General features: G+C 37.9%; 1 protein-coding gene across 2 annotated transcripts in view; it reads left to right on the top strand.

The window, feature by feature from the left end:
• Positions 1 to 23,128, top strand: part of MYO16 (myosin XVI) — a 417,071-nt gene that overhangs the window by 127,011 nt on the left and 266,932 nt on the right. For both annotated transcript variants that reach the window (XM_036301819.1, XM_036301818.1), the window contains exons 12-15: positions 3,301 to 3,428; positions 7,653 to 7,758; positions 14,739 to 14,856; positions 20,313 to 20,460. In XM_036301819.1, coding sequence (XP_036157712.1) covers positions 3,301 to 3,428; positions 7,653 to 7,758; positions 14,739 to 14,856; positions 20,313 to 20,460 — 500 coding nt within the window. The remainder of the gene's footprint in view (positions 1 to 3,300; positions 3,429 to 7,652; positions 7,759 to 14,738; positions 14,857 to 20,312; positions 20,461 to 23,128) is intronic.

Here is a 23,128-nt window from a genome sequence, read left to right as displayed (position 1 = left end):
CGGCTCTGTGTGTGACAGGGTGTGGCGCCCCCCCCCCCACCCCCACAGGCCCTGCTCTGTGTGTGACAGGGTAGAGCCATAACCTCCCCATCGGCCCTGCCCTGAGTGTGAGAGTGGCGGCGCCCCAACCCCCTGATCGGCCCTGCTCTGTGGGTGATAGAGGGCGGGGCCCCAACCCCCTGATCCACCCTGCTCTGTGCGTGACAGGGGGTGGCGCCGCAACCCCCTGATGGGCCCTGCTCTGTGCGTGACAGGGGGTGGCGCTGCAATCTCCCCATCGACCCTGCCTTGAGTGTGACAGGGGGAGGTGCCCCAATCTCCCAATCGGCCCTACCCTGAGCATGACTGAGGGTGGCATCACAACCTCCCAATCCACCCTGCTCTGTGCATGACGGGGCGGCACCTCAACTCCCCAATCGGCCCTGCTCTAAGCCTGACCAGGGGCTGCACCTAGGGATTAGGCCTGCCCTCTGCCACCCGGGAGCAGGCCTAAGCCAGCAGGTCGTTATCTCCCGAGGGGTCCCAGACTGCGAGAGGACACAGGCCGGGCTGAGGGACCTCCCCCTGCCCCCCGAGTGCACAAATTTTTGTGCACCGGGCCTCTAGTCTATAATAAACATGCTCATATTTTATGTGTAATATATTTCCTTATTCTTTGAAACTAGATGCCTGGTGCATGAAATTCCTGCACTGGAGGGGGGGGTTGTCCCTCAGCCCAGACCTCTCCAATCTGAGACCCCTCGGGGGATGTCCAACTGCCGGTGTAGGCCTGATCCCTGTGGGACAGCCCTCTCACAATCTGGGACTGCTGTCTCCCAACTGCTCGCCTGCCTGATTCCCCCTAACCACATCTGCCTGCCAGCCTGATCACTCCCTAACCACTCCCCTGCCAGCCTGATCAACACCTAACTGCTCCCCTGCCGGCCTGGTTGCCCCCAACTGCCCTTCCTCCCCTGCAGGCCTGGTTGCCCCCAAATGCCCTCCCCTGTTGGACTGGTTGCCTCACAACTGCCCTCCCCTGCCGGCCATCTTGTGGTGGCCATCTTGTGACCACATGGGGGTGGCCATCTTGTACGAGGGTGTGACAGTCAATTTACATATTACCTTTTTATTATATAGGATGGCACTGCCTGCTTACCAGAGTTTCTGCATATTTTCTCATATTTATTGGCCATTTTATTTTCATTTATATTCTTTGCCCAATTTTTTTTTCTTTCATTTCCAGGTTTCTCATTGATTTTTAAGAATCATTTAGAAAATAATGATAATTGGTTATTTGCACAATTCATTCTCTTCTCTGGCTTTGCTTAGACTTTTTGTTTTATTATTATAGTGTTTGTGGTTGCACAGGAGTTGTTAAATGCAATGTTGTGAGATTGACCCATCATTGCCATTATAAATGTGTTTGTGACCCTCATTTTCTTACCCAAATCATGATAGCACTATTCATATACTTGCCTAAATTATTTAAGTTTTGCTCTGTCTACTCAGTTGGTTAGAGAATTATCCCAATATACCAAGGTTGAGATTTGATCCCCAGTCAGGGCACATACAGCAATCAACCAATGAATACAAAAAGTAAGTGGAACAACAAATCGATGCTCCTCTTTCTTTCTCTCCCTTTCTTCTTCTATCTCTCTTTAAAATGAATCAATGAATAAAAAATGTTAAAAGTAAATTACTTAAGTCTGCTGTTTATATTTGTGACTTAGATTCATCTGGAATTTATGTTTACATGTGGCATGATATAGAATTCAACGTTTGTTTCCTTTACAAATACATGGTCAGTTTTCTCAGCACTACTCTTTACTATACTGATCAGTGATGCAGAAACCTGCCATGTACCAATTCCCCATGCATGTGCATCTTGAGTTAGTTCTGTAGGGATCTCTTCTTCTAGTATCTGGGCCAGATCCACAGTGTTTAATGACTTTAGCTTTTTGAAATTTTTGTCGAGATATAATGCATATGGGAAAGTGCTCATTTCTAAGTGTACAGAATAATCAATGTTCCTGAGCTCTCAGATGCAAAGGTGACCAGCACTCCAGAAGCCTCATTCTTGCTCCTTTCTCATCACTGCTCACACCTTGCCCAAGGTCCCCCTGACCTGACCACGAACAGCCTCGATTACTTTGAGTAAACCTTATGTAAATGGATCTTACAGTATATTCTCTTAGGTACCTGATAGATGCCAGGCACCATGATATTTGCGAGATTCTAATTGTCTTATAACTGCAGATTATTTATTCAACTGTCAAATATTCTTTTCCTCTATAATTTTAAATCATGTAACACTAATGGAAAATTTGCAGACTAATAGTACTAACAACTTTTTTCCTCAACCATTTTCAAATAATTTGCTGGCATGTGGTCGTATCAAGGTTGAAGGCATGTACTGTGCGTTTTCTGCAAACGAAGGCATTTTTTTTATCTACCCTCCATATAACCATCAAAAATAGGGAGTTTCTACAGAGGTACTGTCATCACCTGATGAATAGGCCTCCTGGGAGTTTTGGCCATTGTCCAGTAATGAGCAGATAGTCCACAGTCCAGGCCACCGTACAGGGCACAAGGATGGGTCCACCAGGCTCCCGAATCTTCAGTCTGGAGCAGTGCTTCAGTTTTCTATTGAACTTCCCAGTCTTGACATCTTTGAAGAAATAGGCCACTTATTTTATAAAGTAAAAATTGTTTGCCTGATATTTTTTCATGCCCCACAAGTCATTCTATCATTTAAAATGTATTCACATGTCAGTGGATTCATTAGAAACGCAAAAGTCATGAAAATACTGGCACTGAATCATCATGGCAATCATCATAAATCACTGTCACTGAAATTAAGTTAATTAAAAATTTGTTTTTCTGAGAAATTTATAAATTCATATGTGTTTCAGTGGCAACTGCCTTCTATTCAAATTAAAAATCCTTTCTATCTCCTGCGACTGAAATTAGATGATGCAGAGAAATTGTATTTGATGCAAATCACCACAGTTCCCATTCACTTCTTGTTTACCTATTAAACGGTATTTTTGTGAGTTGCTCTTTTTAAAGACAGCTGAATAATTTAAAGCCTGTGAACCTAGTTATGAAGGATCAACTATGTCTCCATTTTATCATTATGAATGCTTCCAATGTGCTGAAAAGGGGCATAATTTGACAAATGTTTTGTAGTTACAAATGGGGTTCAAAATCGGAGATAAATTCACTTTCATGTTTTGGAGTGAAGTCAGCTGAGTCATGTGGGACAGTGTCCTGAAGCCTTTTTACAGAGATGTCTGTCTATGCTGCACTGTGTTCCAGGTCTCCCAGCTGTACCGGAGCAGCACGGGGCAGCCCTGCTCCTCCCTGCCACCCCACATTTTCTCCTGTGCGGAGCGGGCCGTGTACCAGCTGTTCCAGGAGCAGCGGCCCCAGTGCTTCGTTCTCAGGTAAACCCATGCTGCACCCCATCCTGAGGCCTTGGCTGTAAAAATGTCTGCATCTATTATGGTTTACATCTGTTTACTTCCTGGGCAGGTTGCAGTCCAGTATATCGTTGATTTCTTACAAAGGAGAAATGTCTTTGTTGTTGGAAATAGCCCCAAGTGTGGCTGGATCAATATCAGCAACTTAACCTGCAACTCAGTTCATTTTGAAGATTTACAACTTCAAACCAGAGTGCTTTTGCTTTCAAACCTTAGAACACATGGGGGAAGAAAAGCATCTGATGTTAGTGAACCTGTTCCACAGTTCTCCACATCGTGGTGCTGCCCAAAAAAAACAAAATAAAAATTATTAGCTTGCAACTGTGGGTTTTCCCTCCTGCTTCTAGGTATTTACTTTTGCTCATATTTTACCAAAATTATACACTGCGAAGTATTTTTTTTATTGGAATGTAATGGTAACATTAGCCCATAAATACGAAGATCAGGAGGATGATTTATATTGGAGCAAACATTCTTTACACCAAAAAAAAAAAAAAAATCTTACAGAGTTAGAGGTGAAATGTGATTATGTTTTGATATAAAATTAAATATTTAGGCATCGCAATAAGATCTGCATTGAGAATCATGTTTGACATTAGGAGAAACCTCTAAAGGAGGGGTTTCTATACTCATGGCTTTCCCTGAGTTCTGGCCCATAATGTTGGTTGAAAACTGACCCTGTAAATAAACCATTGCACACCTGCAGCCACAGTGAAATGATGGCATGTAAAGAAGGAAAGCTGGAGAGAACCCAGAGACAATTTAAAGATTTAAATAAGCATTATTTATGTACTTTCACATTGTCAATTTGATTAAAAAAAGGTCATGGAGGTTCAGATTGATGGGTGGCAAACATTAGTGTTCTCATTTACAAAACAACATATAAGTAAGTAGTTGTTTTTGCACTTGTTCCAAAACGTCCCTGGGTAAGGGAGGCCCTGGAGGGTGGCCCCATCCATTCTTGAATCAAGCAGCTCTATGTTTATTTGCCTCATCTATTGTGTTTTCCGGTCTTACTGTGACAAAAAGGGAACACTTTCAAAAAATTATGAGATTGAGAGGAATGTTTGGCAGTGTTAACAATAATAACAAGTAATATGTATTGAGAAATTACTAAGTGCTAGATGCTTTCTATGTATTATCATATTCATCACTTTAGCAACCTATTGATAGGTATTATTCTTACCACCATTTTCATATCAGGTGACTAAGTATTAGAAAGTTTAACTAATTAGTCTAGCATATTATAATTAGTAAATAGTGAATTGGGGATATGAGCCCAATAATGTGAATTAATAAATGGTGATGTATGAACCACCTATTCTGAAAGAAAGATTTCTTTATTAAGTTTTAAGAGTATCACCTAGTCCTGGCATCCAGAATTGAAGAACAAATCTGTGATCACAAGGAATTATTTGTATAGTCATTCTGTCTTCTTTCAAGATTAGTGTTTTATGTAGCTTCTCTACCTCCTTGATCATCTTGACTAATATAAAAACTTTCTATATTTATAGTAATACATTAACATTAATACATTTAGAATTCAACTAAACACACTGCCTATAAAGTTCCCTTATTTGGTGTCTATATGTCCCATAACTAGCATATGCAACAGACGATTTTTAAGATTTGGGATCAAAACCTACGTATTCCTAGAATAGGAATTCTGTAAGTTAGTGCTAGGCCAGGAAAATGTTATTTCCAAATTTTATTCTTAATTCTCATTTTGTTGGTAATATAGGCCCCGGTGGCACACTAGGTCTTATCTTGAGGAAAGGTTTTTAATAATTCTCAGCTATTTTTCCTGGGCTATAATTGAGAGTCCAAAGTCTACCATGATCTGCCTTCCCTTCGACTTCCTAAAGCCTTGTGAGATGGGTTTAATTAATTGTTTGAACATCTGTGACAAATAGCCACTATCCTAGCCCTATGCTGAGCAAATCTAAATTAATGCTATTTGCTGTACACACAAGTAGCTTGTGGGATAAGCAGTACAGGGTCTGCCTCAGTCATGAACAGATTTAGCAGACAAGGCTGTTCGGATAAGCTGAAGCATTATTGTGGGCCCATGATTAGGATAACCCCAAATATCTGGTCAACTTCCAGTTTAACCATAGACTTAGATTTTGAGATAAAAAAATATTTCTTGAAGAAATTGAACTAGAAATTTTAGTTTTAAAGTGATCGCCTATGGAGCCAAGACTGTCCTAACCCATCTCTCTCTCCTTTTTAAAAAATTTCCTTGTATTTTACTCAGTTTAAGTGAAATGTGTCTATTCTTAGATTTAATGAGAGAATTAAAATATGTGTGATTTTTAGCTCTGACCTTCCCTGCTCCTTGTCTGACAATGCAACTGTGGGAGCAGAGAAGGGACTCTGTGACCACTAGGTCAGCCCCCATACCTCACAGGCCTCCGTGTCTCCATATTCACAGGGGCTATTTCTGCCCCATTCACCAATCTGCACTCGCCACCTATTTCAGCTTGCTTAACAGAAGCTCAAGGAATATTTATTGAGTATTAATGCCAAATAAATGCTACCTTCTATGCTACTCCTTCTCCAAGGATCAGCTCAACTTCTGCCTCATCCAGATGTCGTCCCTGGTTCCCTGTAGGAGATATACTTACTCCTCCACCTTTGGGTGCATTGCCCACCGTGTTTTAATTATGTGGCATTTCTGTGCGTAGTGTTTATTGAGAGTACCCTGGGAAGCTAGCACAGAAAGAAGTGTTTTCACTTCTTTACCTCTTAAGCCTCGGGCACATAGTAGGTCCTTAGTGACTTTCATTTGAAAGAATGAGCAATATTTAAAAAAGGGATATGGTATTTTCAAGATTTATTCCTGAGTGAATGCAAGCAAAATCTCTATTAAAAAGAAAAAGATTCTTGAAACATCTAATCAGTTTGCTGGGAAGTAGAATTTTAGTAACGATAAATATAATTATAGAAATTAAATTTCCACCATGAAAGGTCTGGATTGCTTCTTCTCTGAAATTAGAAAGTTAAAGGCAAAGTTCTTTGAACCCAGAAAAGGAGCAGCTTGTCCTGTGCAGGTCACTGTCCCCTGCTCTGCTGAGGACGTGGGGGCGCTTGTTCTAAAAGTGGTGAAAATGTTTGCAGGCAGCATGGATAAGGGGAGAAGCATTTGTTAACAACCTGAGACCTGAATAAAGTAATGAAAGTTCAGCTTCTTTTCTGGCAAACCCCCTTTAATCAAATTCATTAGAACAAAACTTTAAGGGAAAAACCTGAGAAAACACTAGTATATATATATATATATATATATATATATATATATATATATATATATATTAAATTTTTTGATTCAGAGATAAAAGGCTAAGAGATGAAAGTATTCTATCTGGATGTACTAAAAACTTTATTTTATATCAGACCGCTTTGGTATGGCAATTATTATATTAGAATTTTAATACTAAATTGTCTAATTTCAGGAGTATAATACAGTAATTATTTATAGGAATTAGGTAAGATGTGAAGTATGCCTGGGAAATATCATTAAAAATAACAAGTTGGTCAGTGCTTGTTCCTAGGTTAAAGGACAATGGGAAACATGGTCTGTCCAAACTGACAGCAGCCTCAAGAGAAAATGGGCCCTGTTAGGGTCTGCTGAGGGTCAGTGCTTTGCTCACCTCTGTTATCTTAGCAACTTAGTTTTAGCAGCTGCACACTTTATATTCATTCAGAAGAAAAGAGAAGGAAAGCTCAGAAAGATGGAAGATGTAATGTCTTGTCGGGAAGGTGCAGGAAGATTTCACAAAGCCAGGCCGAGTGACTCTAGGACGAGGATGCATGCACCTCCAGGGCAGAGGGCTATCACTTGGCTCCACCTCACTACTGTCATTTACAAGCTGAGGACCAGTTGATGGTGGCTCTTTCCACCTCACACGTAGGTTACATGTTCCTGCACTGTAAGGTTTTGGATGGCAGAGGTTGCAGCCTGTTCATTTATAGTCCGGCATCTAGACCCCATAGGGCACCTGACACAGGAGATATTCACTATGATTTGAATGAATGAATCGAATTAAAGAGTAAAAAGATACCATAAATTCATTGAAAGTTATGTTGTTCCCTCCTGTCATCATGCTGGAGAATTATCTGTGGTTATTAATTTTTTACTACAGTTTCCAAAAACAGTAAACTTGTGTTTTTTTCTCTGTTTTCTTTCAGTGGGGAAAGAGGGTCTGGAAAGACCGAAGCCAGCAAACAAATAATTAGGCACCTAACCTGTAGGTCGGGCACCAGCAGGCCTATCTTTGATTCCAAATTCAAACACGTAAGTTTCTTATTTGGCTTGGAAAATATGTTGTGCCAAGAAAAATGTCATTTAAAAATACAGGGTGACACCATAATACACTATGCGTTTAACCATAAGTGGGACAAAATTTGTGGAAATAAAGAAAAAGAAAAGTTTGGGGCTTGGTATAAATGAATATTGTTCAAGTGAACTTTTATTTTTTTGTATATATTTTAAAAGGTTTCAAACATACTCTCTTCATATTTGCTGAGAACAGTTAGACTGAAAACATGTAATTTAGCTAGAGGTTGTTGTTCACCTAGAAAGTGCCCCTTCGGTGTGTAGATGCCTTTGGCAGGATTGACCCAATAAGCAAAACTTGTGGACGATTAATGAAAACTGATAATAAAGTTTCAATGTGTGTAAGAGAATTGACAACAGGAAACCTTATGGGCATTGATAAGTAGAAAGTAAATTTTCAACCCCAGGCCAAAACACATGAATTTTATATGCCAAAGATTATGTTCAATTCCTCACATATGTAAGAGGAATATAAGTTTTGTAAAAAATAAATCAACATGCTCTGTATGACATGCAAGAAAATAATGTCCCTATGTGCTATATCATTTCCTTGATTGAAAAAACACTTTAGTTCTCTCTCCCTCTTCTCTCTCTCTCTCTCTCTCTCTCTCTCTCTCTCTCTCTCTCTCTCTCTCTCTCACACACACACACACACACACACACACACACACACACACACACACACCTTCTTCCTTTAGGGGTGTCTCTTTGCTTTCTTTCTCCTAAACTCCAAGGGCCATTCTTTTGCCTCTGTAGCTTGTTTTCTGAGCTCACAGAGCCCAGCTGGCCCTCTTCTGCCTCTGCAACTTTCTAAATAAACATTTGCTTGCATATGAAGGAAAAAACAAAAACACTTGGTGCACATCATAGGCCACGCTGTAGCAGCACACACATTCTTGGAGAGTATTTCTAAGTGAGGTGTTGCAGGTATAATAATCCGGTCTGAAGTTTACACAGCGTGCCCCTCCAGAATCTCCCCACACAGCTGCACCTCGAGCATCTTTGCAGAAGGAGACCTGCGTTTCATTCAGTAATTGTGTACTTGAAAGTGTCCGATTGCATTGGAATAAAAGTGGTCGCTGTTATCGTAGGCCATTCCCTAAGACAGTGCCATGTAAAGGTTCCCGCATTGAAAATCTAGAAATGTATTTCGCAGTGAGTATTGTGCCGTTGGTGTGCGGTTTGCTTTCGCTCACCCCTTTACCTCGTGCTGCAGGCAGGGCAGAGTCATTTCTGCCAGGTAGTGTTTACCTGGGGATATTCTGGAGACTTAGTACTGGATTCCTCATTTAGAAATGAGAGGAACTTACATTAATTGGTAGATTAATGTTATTTCCTTATATTTTCTACTTTTGAATAAGAAGTCCTTCAAAAGTTAAATATGCTTTTATGGATTCCCAAGCATGTGCCTGATCCTGGAGATTTTTCTCATTATGAAGAATATATAATAAATAAATACTGCAGTGTATCCATAGTATCACGTGTTTATTAAAAACTTTACTTCATAGCCATTTACTAAGCTCGGCCTATAGATTGAGCACCTGCATATTTCTACAGCACAGCTCAAAATAATTTAACATTTCAGGGAAGAGCATAAATTGTCTTTTTTATTCAGATCTTGCAATATGCTGACTACTGACATTTAAGGATTAGAAAATTTATAAAACAACACAGTTATAAAATAGACGTGGGTTAACTAATAGAATAGCAGGATCCATTGGCTTAATTATCATGACAAGAGACAATAGTCTCCACTGTAAATTATAGACTTAAGCAATCATTTATTAAAATGATCCTTTGAGAAAGAGCAGGCTATGTAATTTCTAAAATGCATTCTAGATTACTTTATGCAAATTGGCTTTGCTTTTTAGCTTATGTGAATACATTCCAAATTGAATATCTTTGGACAAGATAGATCTAACTCTTCCAAAATTAATTAGAATCTTGGAATCGATATTATACTATCAATGGAAATTTTACATAAGACGATTTCTAATTCATTTTGTATTCATTTCTCATGGCAAATTAAAGATGTCATAAATAAGTGATTTCTAATCTCATCAAATAATATTTCCCAGGTTTGAGTATGGCTTAAAGTTCATGTCCATTATGCTTTTTTTGCTCTTCCTTTAAGTTATCTGCATGAATATTATTCAGTATCCAAAACATTAGCACATTTTTTTGCACAATGTCCAAGTGTATATCTGGAAATCGCATGCAAGCATTGGCTACATTTATGAATCAGCGGTAAATCTTTATAACATCACAGGAGTTCAGTGAAATTACACACAGTTAAGTGATGAGCTGCATGAAAGGAAAATCTGATTAAGGAGATGAGTAGAAAAGAACATCCTTGAAATATGGAGCAGTTTAGTAGAAAGCTTGATGCTCAGTACAGAGTGAGATGCGTTGGATGGCTCTGAAAGGAGCGAAGCAAGTGGGCTGAATTAGGGAGCCAGTCCCGCCAGATTAGACGGTGAGACATCCCTCTGAGGTACCACGCCAGCAGACACGGAGCATGAGGCTGCCACGAGGGATGTGTGCAACTGACATACACAGGGTGTCTTCCATTAGCAAACACTGGGCGAATCTAGCCCAAACAGTTTTGCCCTGCTTCTTAGCATAGTGTGAAACAAAAACAGCCTTTGAAGGTTCTTCTTATCAGCAGTTACCAGATACAGAGTGCAAGAGTGGTAGGGACGTTTAAGGAAAGAATATTAGGATGGTCTTCTGCAGAGAATTGTGTGGAGGCTGAGGAATGGAGAACCTTTTCCTTGTGGTTTACATCAAAGGCATAATTAAGGTTTTGCAAATTAAAGATTATAATATGGAGTGTGTGTGTGTGTGGGGGGGGGGCAAAATGAATGGGCTTGGGAGGAAGCTGCCATTTGTATGTTTCATGCTGCCATGGTAAATAGTGCCCTCCGTGAAGAGGGTGCAGAGAGGAAGAGAGATTTACTTGCTCTCAGGAAGGTGAGGGAGAGGCAAGCGTTGAGCTCCAGAGGTGACGTTAGTCATTTTAGGGAGGCACCGCATGTACTGTTTAGGGATACACAACTGTGATATTTCTGGATTTTAGCCTAACACTCCAGTGGCCCCATCTTAAAAGTCTGCTTAGGTTTATGTTCTGCTTCTGCAATGGGCTTCTGACTGTGATTTACACAGTGGGCAGGGGGGTTTGGATCCTGTCACCATTGTTGTTGCTTTTGTTTCCCTGTATAATTTCAAAACAGATAAGCTCACTGTAGAAGGCTGTTGCTTAGAATCCCTGTGTTTCAGTTTTATACTGTGGAAGCAGGGGATTTTCCATGGTTTATTGGAACATAAAAGTCATGCTTTTTGGGGGAGTGAAAACTGCATGAAACTTTTCAGTAATTCTGAAACAATAGAGTTTCAACTTTAAGAAACATTAGATTTTAGTCAAATGATTTAGACACTTATTGAGTGACTGCTTTTACAGAGCCGAATTAGAGGGTCAAATTGACTAAGCCATTATTTTGTATTGAGGGGGCCACAGATTTTTTTATTTTTAGAAAACACAGTAAGTTAACTACTACCATGATAATAGTGCATAACTTTTAATAGCATAATTATTAAACTTTTATGGGAAAATAATACTATACAATGTAAATAGGAAAAAAAATCATGCTAATCAAATGAGTCAGTAAGTACTAAAGAAATATATACTTACTTCCCTTTGCCTACATTTTTTTTAATTTAAAGTTTTATTACTGTACATCACTCTCATTATTTTGTCTCAAAGGCAAATTGAATGGTGGACTATTTTTTTTTTCTTCTAGTATTTCTCTTAACACATTTGTCTGGTGCCACCTATTGGCCAAGTGGCTAATTTTAGATAAAAGCCACTGGTTATTTTGAATTTAGAATACATAATGAGAGAATGCCATGTGAGTATTTATATTTTGTTTAATGGTTTTAGTTTTATGCTTTGTATGTACTGTTTACTGTTACTCTAGCAGTAATAGCCCTATGATGCAGTGATTGAACACATTAATTCCACAGAGAGATTGTATTGAAATCTCAGCTCCACTATTTAAAAGTTCTGAACTTTGGGAAACTTACTTAATTTCTCAATTTTCTTTTGTTTAAAATAGACACACTACTTTTGAGGACTAAAAGGAAATGTATGTATACACATACACATATATCCACACATACATGTATGCTCATATGTATATGTAAAACTTTACATATCTATAATAGTAAAAGTGTAATATGAGGGGCAATCAGGAAGGCAGGCAGAGGGGTTAGGGGCTATGAGGCAGGCAGGCAGAGGCAGTTAGGGGCGATTAGGCAGGCAGGTGAGCAGTTGGGGCAATCAGGCAGGCAGAGTGGTTAGGGGTGATCAGGCAGGCAGGCAGGCAAGCAGTTAGGAGCCAGCATTCCCAGATTATTAGAGGGTGCAAGCAGGGCTGAAGGACCATACCCCCCCGACCCCGCCCCCTCCCCCCCTCGCATGAATTTTGTGCACTGGGCCTCTAGTATCCATATATAACTTTATATACATAAATACACACATATATTTATATATGAAGTTATATATCTACATTTCTATTATTATTAACAAAAAAATAAAATTAATCTTTGTTATTTGCTGAATCTTAAATGTGTGCCAGGTACCAATTGGAGGGCTTTACACACTTACAACCACCAAAGGAGTTATCCCTGTGTTAGAATAAAGGAAAATGAGGTTCGAGAAATTTCCTAAATTTGCTCAATGTGATATAATTTGTCATTAGCAGAACAAGAATGTGATTGCAGCTACTTCTCACTACAAAGCATATACATTTAACAAGTACCCTATACTTCCTATTTGGGTACATGTCATTATTTATCTTTTATGTACATTTTATATAATAATAAAAATTCAGTTTGTTATCTGATACAACATCAAAAAGTATTAAATATTCTAAAACATTCTAATCCTTTTAGTGAATTTTAAACAGTTGTTTAATGTAATAACATAAATGTTTAAGCTGTGATGTAGCGGGCTGGAGAGGTTAATATGGGAAAAGGAGGACGTATGTAATACTTTCAACAATAAAGATCTTAAAAAGGTAAAAAAAAGTGATATAATTGCATTATGAATTTCACTATATACTTATGTAATGTTAAAGTATTGTAAAATAAGCAAAAATAGGACCTTAATAAAAACTATTTGTAATTCCTTTTGAGAAAACATTTCTGCCATAACTACTATAATTAATTTGATCTTTAAAATTAGTTTATTTTAAAGAGACTTAAATAATAGAGTTTTGGTAAAGATTTAGTATATGTTTCTATTCAAAAGATCAAACTTCCTAAACAGATATTTTATATATTTCACTATTAACACAACTCAACACTTGATTAACATCAAAGTGTTTTTCATAATCTTTATAAATATAAAGTACTTCCAGGCAAATTGAATGCCTTGGTCTAGCAGTATTCAGAAAATTAAAAAATAGGAGCAAAATTTCTTTTTTTAAATTTAGATTAAAATTCTCAAAAATATTGTTACCTGAAATTATGATGAGGTGTTATTGTGCTCCCTCTTGCGGCTGATGCAGGAACTGTATTTAATATTATTTTTATCTGGAAAAACAACTTTACCTTCATATTTTCATGCTGTTTGGAGAATTTCTTGGTCATAATCATTATCACAAGCACAAAAAATTATGAGAATAAATTGTGTTTGTTCTATAGTCAGTGTTTAAAGAAACACTTCAAGAATGAATTTCAGATGCCAGGTTGATCTGAGGAGCTTTATTAACAGAATTTTAAAACCTCAAATTCCTCCCTTCTGAAAGAGAACACATGGCAGTAAGAAACGCTGGGCACACGGCTTCATCTAGAATTCTTATTCTTGTTTCTGTGGGAGAGAATGGTTGGTTTGAAGCCATAACAAGGTGAAGGGAGCATAATGTAGGGGTTCGGTGTTGAAAAAGAGTGTAAATTAAGTAAAATTGAAAGAAGGTTATAATCCAGTATTTAAGTGCATTTATTATTTTTAAAATATATTCTATCACTTTTACTTTGATTTCTTCCCTCCAAAGCCACAACAGCATATATATATATATGATGTTTGATTCACACATCTTGACAATGTGTACATTTTCTATACATACATACTGTGTTAAAGTTTAATTTATAAAGTAGGCACAATAAAAGATTAACAACAATGACAAAATAAACAGTTATAACATTACATCTTCATAGAAGTTATGTGGATGTGGCATTATTAAGTAAAATAAGGGTTACTGTACACAAGCCCTTTGATGCTCCCACAGTTGATATGATAACCAAGATGGTTACAAGTGACTAGCAGGCATGTAGCATATGTAGCGCGGATACACTAGAAAAGGGATGATTCACTTTCTGGGTGAAATGGAGTGAGGTGACGGAAAATTTCATCACGTTACACATGAACAGTGCGCAATTTAAAACATGAGTTATTTATTGCTGGAATTTTCTATTGAATATATATTTTAAATATGTTTTGCATTGACTTTAGAGCGAGAGGAAGGGTGAAGGAGAGAGAAAGAAACATCAATGTGAGAGGGCTGCCTCCTGCTGCCCCCTACTTGGGATTGAGCCCGCAACCCAGGCATGTGCCCTGAGCAGGAATTAAACCAGCGGCCTCTTGGTGCATTGGTTGACGCTCAACCACTGAGCACACTGGCTGGGCTCCATTTAATATTTTTGAACCATGGTTGACCCCAGGTAACTGAAACTGTGGAAAAGTGAAACCACGCATAAGAACACCACTGTAGTTTGCTGTAGGAGAGGGACTTCAAACATCCAACAAGAGGTTATATGAACAATAGAGAACCTCTTAGATAATGGAATACTTCTCATATTCTTGCTATTATTCTCTAGTTTTATGTAAAAACAACAACACAAAACTGAGTTCAATAAATGGTCCTCTTTTACTCTAGGTCACGTGCATTTTAGAGGCCTTTGGACATGCTAAGACAACTCTTAATGACCTGTCCAGTTGCTTCATAAAGTATTTCGAACTGCAATTCTGCGAGAGGAAAAAACAGTTAACTGGAGGTAAGTTTAAAATGAGCAAAGGGAGGTCTCACTTGCTACCAGAAGAGGGCAGAGGAACACAGGGCAGTAACAGAGAATGCTGTGCATGCCTGTGTGTGTGCACATGCACGGGCATATCTGACCCTTCAGGTTATGAGTTCTAAAATTGTTTTGAATTAAAAATAATATTTTGAAATGAGAGGTGAGTTTTTAAGATGATTATTGTATAAACTATATAATATGGAACCAAACCAAAAAGAGCTGAAATTAATCATATTTGCTGAACATAGAAATGAACTCAAATATGTACTCAAAATATATTATAATGTGAGTATATAATTTCTTCATACAACACACACTACAATCTACTTGAAACAGAATGGAATCTATATTTTTAAATGATTGAATTAAAACAAATCAAAATATTACAGTAATCACCCACCAAACCCAAAGAGACTGTTTCTTGGTTTAAATATTTACTGTGTACTTTATGAAAACCCCCTACTTTAAATTCAACTCATTTGGAATTCAGTTAGAATTTTACATCTTTCTAATCAAAACAAATTATCCATGCAAATGAACAATATAAGTATAATTGCAGATGGAATGCCTAGTCTACTTAGAGGAATCAACTAGTTTACAAAAGTTTTATAATAGCTGTTAGCATACAAATATTTGCTAATTTAATGATTTTTTAAAGATATCAATTTTATTTGGCATTTTCAAGTTACTTTATCTTCCCTTCAGAAACTAAAAGTTAGTTTTGACCACAGTTTAGAAACAAAAATCTGTATTTTTCCTGAGTTTATGTCAAAATCAGATATTTACTAAGTGAAATTTGGTTTAAAAAATGCATAAAAGGGGCATAAAAAGAGATAATTTTGGTTGTCAAGAGCAGAGGCTTAAATTTTGCAATAGGAAAGTTTTTTGTTTTTTATTTTAATCTATGGCTAAGAGCTCTATTTGAAGATCTGCTCTAGGGGGACCTCAGGGGAGAAAGGTCTTAAGGCACCGATGTCTTTATGTGTGCTTTTATGACACCTCAGTGAAACTGTTTCTCCAGGTGAAAGGCACAGCTTGAACACTCTGTGACCGTAATTTCCCCCTGAGCCTTTTAGTGGCCAGTGGTTGGAGCCATAGAAGTGAAGGGGGTAGGACATTCCAAAAGCTGTGCTTCAACCCCTTGTCACTCCAATGTGTGACCCAAAGATAAGTACCATGGGAGGCATTTGAAGCTTGTTAAAATGTAGACACCCCGGCCCAATTGCGGACCTGCTGATTGGGACTCTAAAATCTGAGAGGCGCTTTTCTAGCCCAACCCAAGTAAAGCTGGACACTCATGTTGATGCATAACTGGCCTAAAGGAGAAATCGCTTGTCTGGGTATCAGTCACATGACTTTTTCCACCCTTTCCATTGGATACTCCCTTTACCCAGGTCAGAATGTATTAAATGGCTATGAAGGTCTTACCCATTACTGATTTTGTTTAATAGTTTGACATGTCCTCTTCTCCAGGAATGTTAATTTATAAAATTTTTATACACACATATAAGAAAGCACTAGAAAACGCTGCAGTGAGCACTTACATATGGAGGCTTCTTTAATCCACAGTCTCTATTAGCACGCAGTCCCACACAGCTTCAGCATAATCGCATCCACAAATACCTCTCACGCGGCTTCTGCAGGCAGCACACGGTGACACAGCGATAATAAATATTCATAAAGATGAACCTGAGGCACTTCAAGATTCCACAGTGCCCTTAGAATCATTAAGGAGTGATGAGCATCATTTCTGTATACTTTGAGCATTGTGCATAATCAAATTTATTCTCCTCTTAGGAAAACAGCAATTCAGGCTCCCATGTAGGTAGGTAGGCAGTCTCCACCTTTCTCCACTTCCCATATTGTTTTTCTACTCATTCTGTTCTCCTAATTAGAGCCCTTAATTCAATTCCTAGTGCCTATCTTTGTTGGGTACTTCCTTCCTGATTTTTTTTTTTTAAATTCTGGCCAAATGATATTGTGGAGGTTTTTAAAAATTTTATGAATGAAACAGCTACTAACAAATAAACAGCAAACAAATAAGTGAGGCCAGTGCTAATTGAGACTACATTAATAGAAGCAGAATGCCTAGAACATAAGTGGTAGGGGAAGAGGTCAGACTGGGAGTTCAGTTCTTTGTTTCCTGTATCTAAGAGGAAAAATAAAGCATGTATTCAGAAAATGTTTATCAGGGAAGTGAAAATTGAAGTGCCATGTGTTTGGAGCGAGCTTTGAAGAAAGTAAACACATTTACACTGAAGAGAAAAAGACTCAGGGAAATATGACAGCTGTTTTCAAATATCTGCTACTGTGGAAAGGGTCATGCGTACACAGATGTAGTATGCATACCTTAAAAAGTTGGTGAGTGTTCCAGAGAAGGAGTATTTTCACTTAATCACAAGAACTTTCCACCTTACTTCCTTGTGATTGCCAAGTGCTTTCTCACCCTGACACTGGGCGCCTTCGAGCAGGATGGAAGAGGTGACACCAACCATGTTAAAATAGCCTGACCTGAGGTAGGACACCAGAACCAGATTATTCTAAAGATGTTGCCCACTGCTTTACATGCTCTGAATTCAAATACGAAGGACTCTGTTACCTGCTGACCGGAGGTTCTAAAGTCCAGTGGAGGGACTGGACAGCATTTATTGTGTCCAGTGCCTGTTAGCAGAGAACAAACAGAGTTGATGTATGGATGGGATATAGTGTGTTCCTGTCCCAGAGCTATAGGGGTGAAGTCCATTGATGGCAGAGATCTTGTCTGCCCTGGTTTGTAGTAAACATGCATTAACTCTCCATTGGGTTAATGAATCTAAGGAATGGGCATTGTAAAGGAACAATAAACTGAGACAGTCATTATTCAGTTCAGGGAGGAAATTGCGAAAAACCATCATGCACTGATTCCTGCCAACGAAGGACACATTACTGAAATAGATAAGGGAGGTTATCAATAATTAACTCTGGATTAGTTTTTAAATCAGAGCCAAGGTTTTTTTTTTTTTTCATAATTAGAGTTTGTGTCTGCTAAGAATAGAACCATATTCTCTTTCCATAGAGCAGTTTATCACGTTGGAATGGGCAAAGCAGAAATACGCTGAAGGGTCTACAAAGGGAAGACGACCCAGAGTCCACGTGTAAAACGTGAAGAATAGTTGGCTTCTTATCTTTTCTGTGCCCCAAAGACACTTGCATATATTTAAGTAGATATTGAAATTTACTAACGATTGGAAATGTCTCCCAATGAATATGCCAAGGCTATGCTATCTATTTGAGAAACTTAAAGCTAACACAAATGAAATGGAAAATACATTAAGGCTTTTGCCTTGTCTTTTGTGAAATCTTGATTTTTAAAAACAAACCAGAAGATAGTCTTTATCTTCATTATTATCATCAGTTATCCTTGGTATTATACTCTCAATTGGACTTTCTTTTAAAAGCTTCAGAGAGCTTTAATTGATCTTATCTCCTTTGAAGAACAGCATCCTTTAGTGCAGACAGCCTGGGCTTTGGAGATAAGTCTTTTGGGTTTTAATGTAAAAAAAAAAAAAAGAAAAAAGGTTCACAACAGAATTTAAATGAGGCATTGTTTGAAAAGCACCCAGCCAGTGCCTGGTATACAGCAGGGCTCTAACTGGGGGCTCCTCCCTTTCGGAGTCCACAGGTAGCCTGGGACCTTTGTATCTTTTAGTCCCTCATTTACTGATGGGGAAAGAGAAGTTTAGAGGGGCATGGGGATTGGCAGTGTCTGATTCAGGACCAGTTCCCATACTTTGACTCCTAGTTGAGAACCTAGAATTAATGATTATTAATAATGAAGTCAACAGAAATGGGTAAGTGTGAAAGAGAATGTTTGATTATATTAATTAATCAATAGTATGCTTCTGGTGATTGCTACTTGAAGGCATGATGGGGCTTTTGGGGAATAGGTCATGATTTATAACTAGGTGAATCGGGCAGGGTGAGAGTTGGTGCTGGAATTCAAAAAAGCAGTGAAGGCAGGCATTTGTTGTTCTTAAAGGAGAGGGAAGTTTATATCCTCTATTTTATGTCATATTGAACACAAATTGGAGCTCTCTAAAATACATTTCCTACATATAAAATCTGTAAACACACACACACATACACACACACACACACACACACACACACACACACATATATATATATATATATATATATATATATATATATATATTTTATGGTACCAAACCTTTTGAGAAACATATATTCTCATGTGGATTACTGAAAAGATGCAGGGTGACAAGTATATATCTAGTCAAGAATATTTCTGACATAAAAGGTCTCAAATGGAAATTTGAATTTTGTGTTTTGTTTATGTTTTCTTCCATCTAAAAGCTCCTTCAAGATACATATTTTAAAAAATGCTACTGATCAGACTCCTGCTAATCCACAGCAATTTTATTCACTGCTGGAGATGTGCTAACTAGGATGATTAGTAATTATACTGTTTTTGAATTTAGATGAAAGGTATTGAAGCCACTCTTTGATATGGAATTCAGTTAGATTTGAATACTGCTTTAAATTAAGCCTGTATGTTGGTTGGGAAAAATGGGTATAAGGCCAACCCTTTCTCGGAGTCTAGAAGCACCATGGTCAGAAAGTCACCCCTCAACCCCTTATTCTCACTCGATATTTCTTTAGCTGATGAGTAGACAATAACAGAAGGGAACAACTACCGCAGCTTATTTCCTATGTGTATAGATTTTTTTAAAATGTCCTCTTGGTCAGTTAATTACTTTGTGGTTAATATTATTAACATTAAATAGGAAATGTTTTCGCAAATAATATAGTTAGGAAGGCAACAAAGAAATAAAATTTAATAATTTAGACCTCAGCTTGAAATTGCTAGTCACCTGACTAAATACACGTGGAGAAATGGAAAAGAAACTATACCATCTCATCCCAATTTTAAACTTTAATTGAATTAAAGGGGTATTTTGAAGTATCTTTCTTTATGCACTTTTGGAAACTTTTCTAAAGGTGTCTAATATTAATTTTCTTAATACTGTTTATTAATTTTGAGATTTTTTAAAACATTGATAATCATTGTGTTTGGCTAAATTGACCACTTACAATGTTTATAACAGGCACAGCACTATAATAATGGTTCCATTTGTGTACAGTCTTGCTATATCCAACCAAAGTTCCACACAAATGCAAGATGTTAATAATAGGGGGAACAGTATGTTGGAGAGGGAAGAGAGAGGGCATAATGGAACTCTCATAATTTTCTGCTTAATTTTTCTGACCCTAAAAAATTTCTCTGACAATAAAGTCTATTAATATTGTTTAGAAGAGGTATGTGTTTGAAAAAACGCTGTACTATTATCTTTGCAGTTAACTCATATGTGTAAATTTATGGAAATGAAACTAATAATGCCATTTAACAGAATCACTTCTGTTTTCTTAATCAGCCAGAATTTATACATATATGCTAGAGAAATCCAGACTCATTTCACAACCCCTTGGCCAAAGCAACTTTCTCATTTTCTACTTGTTGATGGATGGGTTATCTGCTGAGGAGAAATATGGACTTCACCTTAATAATTTATGTGCACATCGGTAAGTGACTGTATTTTCTAGCTAGTAGTTCTGCTTTCAAATTTTGATTGCATTTTAGCAATCTGAAATTTTATTTGTATTTTTTAAGAGAATAAATGTGACTAAAAGAGATTAATTGGATACTGTTATGTTAGGGTCATCTGTGTAACAAAGTATAATCATTTATTGTTTGTTTTGGTGAAGTTTTGGGTATGTGTATTAACTAATGTTTCTATTGTCCTAATTTTCAGAGAAGAATAAAAACATGTGTAGATATGTAACTTTTATGTTCTTTTGGGTATTTTGGATATAAAATTAGTTATGCATTCTTAAATTTTGGTAGTCTTTTGAAATAATGGGAAATATTTTGGGGGCGATTATTATTCATTAATAACAGATGAGGTTACATAATGGTTTAAGACGAACAGCACAAAAACCCGGAGGCTGATTTTCTGCACTGGAGGCAGAAAGCATTTGTTACAATGAGGATGCATTAGTTACAGGATGGTGATGGAGGTGAGGGGGTCATAAAGATATAAGAAGCAGGCCAATGTCTTTGCGATGTGAGCATTGCCACTACTGCATGATCCAAGCGGTCTCCCTAGAAGGGTTGGTCCAGGTCTTAATCAGGATGAGAACGAAACAGTCAGGAGAGTAAATGCCATTCCGAAGTGGGTGGGAGAAGGGAGTAGGAGGGAGCTGATGTGCTGATCCAAGATCACCCGTGAATTGGCGCATGGCACGGGAGAACTAGATTCTGATTGAGATAAGTAGTAATTTCCCGTATCTGTTAACACCCGATTCATAATTGATAGGAAAATTGTTTGTGGGTTTGAGAGGAATAGTGTGAATTTTCATAATTTTGTGAGAAGTTCTATGAGAAAACTTAAAGACTGCCTGGGGAGGAGAAGCAGGGCCTGAGGACTGGTTTGCTGTTCTTGAGATTTGAAGGTGAAGAAGCTGAGTAGACAGTCCGATGAAGATGCCAAGTGCAAGCTGGAGTGAGAGGGGTTTTTTCAGGGTGATGGGGCTGAGCTCCTAGAACTGGATGGAAAAGCTACGGTACAAAGTCTACCTCAGTCATTCCTGTGGGTTGAATGATGGTGGGACATCAAGCCAGGGGGAGAGAATGAATGTGCTGTATCCTAATTCACCATGACATTGTTAATCACACTCATTCAGCTTCACACATATTACACAGATGTAATCACACATATTACATCCAGCAGCGTAGATATCATTTGTAGAAGAAATCCAGAAGTTAAGGCTTTGTCAAAATTGTATTCTATTTAAAGTAAAAGAGTCTTTGAGGGTATACTGTCTCCCCAAACAACAGGGATTTAGAAGAAAAAGAAAATGCTAATATTGAAGTACAATATCCCACAGTTTAGTGACTTAAAAAAATAGATACTAAGGTCCTAGGGCATTAGAAATGTCTTTACCCAATTCCCTCACTTCCTAAAAGAGGAAATCAAATCCAGGTCCCATGTAGGCTTGTGCTGAAAGGAATATATTCTACAGCAGCAGTGTGGGAAAAGCCCCTTGCCTGGAATCAACTTTTGTTATTTCTACTTTGTCTCTCATGGGACATGTCCCTGGGAGGAAAAGCCTCAGACTGGGAACCACGGGTTAGCTGCTCAGGGGTAGGCTGTGAGGAAGAAAAGTTGGGATTCCTGTGTTCCTGATCTTTCTTACAGGCAAAACTCAAAGCTTAGAGCAGATCACCAGTTTAGAGTGTACGACTGGTGTGTTTATGTGTGTGCGCGTGCACGGGTGTGTGCCTAGCGGTATGGGCATACAGCACTGGAGAAAAAAAGGCAGCAATCTAATCTGCCACTCAAAGAATCCATTTAACTTCTTGGCCTGTGGTTTGGACCAGTCTTTTGAAGGATGTGAATGTGTGGGAGAAAACAAGCATCTCTTTATTGAGCGCCAGTTCTAACATCCATTTCTCTTTGCAAAAAGAGAGTTTGGAATCACTTAGGCTATTTAGAAAGTCAAACAGTCAGGGGGTGCTTTGTGAGAAGCTCCAACAGGAAAGAACTTGGCAAAATAATGAATAATTCAGTTCCCTTGAACAAAGAGGTTATTTTATTAAAATGTATTATACATGTCTAATGGGCACAAAACAACATTCCTCAATACAAATATACACCACCACTCCAGATTCATAAAAGTATCAGTGGGAACATTTGAACAATGAGAATTCCAGAGACAAATTATTATTTAATAAGAAAGCAAGTTATTTTTCAAATTATAATACTCTGCCTACCACAGTACTTGTGTGTTTTATGTTAAGTGGCTCTTCTCACAGCTACACTGTTGGTATACCTTCTCACCATTCAGTGCTACTAACGCTCATTTGAGGAGTTTGACCTTAGAACTCATCTTTTGTTTAGTAATTATGTATATGAAGTACCATAATTTGGGAAGTTGTTTGGCTTGTTCACAGTATAAATGTGAACTTGCTACCTTTATAACCTTTCACAAATTGATGATCCTTCTGAGTCTTCTTAAAACAGTACACACAGGTAAAGTGTATCACCATATATATATATATATATATATATATATATATATATATATATATATATTTATATATCCCCACACATATACATCTAAATACCTACACATGTGTGTATATATGAACACTATTATTGAGGGCTATCCATATCACATCACTTATCTG

The sequence above is a fragment of the Myotis myotis genome, unplaced genomic scaffold, assembly GCF_014108235.1.
Source record: "Myotis myotis isolate mMyoMyo1 unplaced genomic scaffold, mMyoMyo1.p scaffold_m19_p_3, whole genome shotgun sequence".
Taxonomy (NCBI): Eukaryota; Metazoa; Chordata; class Mammalia; order Chiroptera; family Vespertilionidae; genus Myotis; species Myotis myotis.
This window is presented reverse-complemented; position numbering and strand designations above follow the sequence as displayed.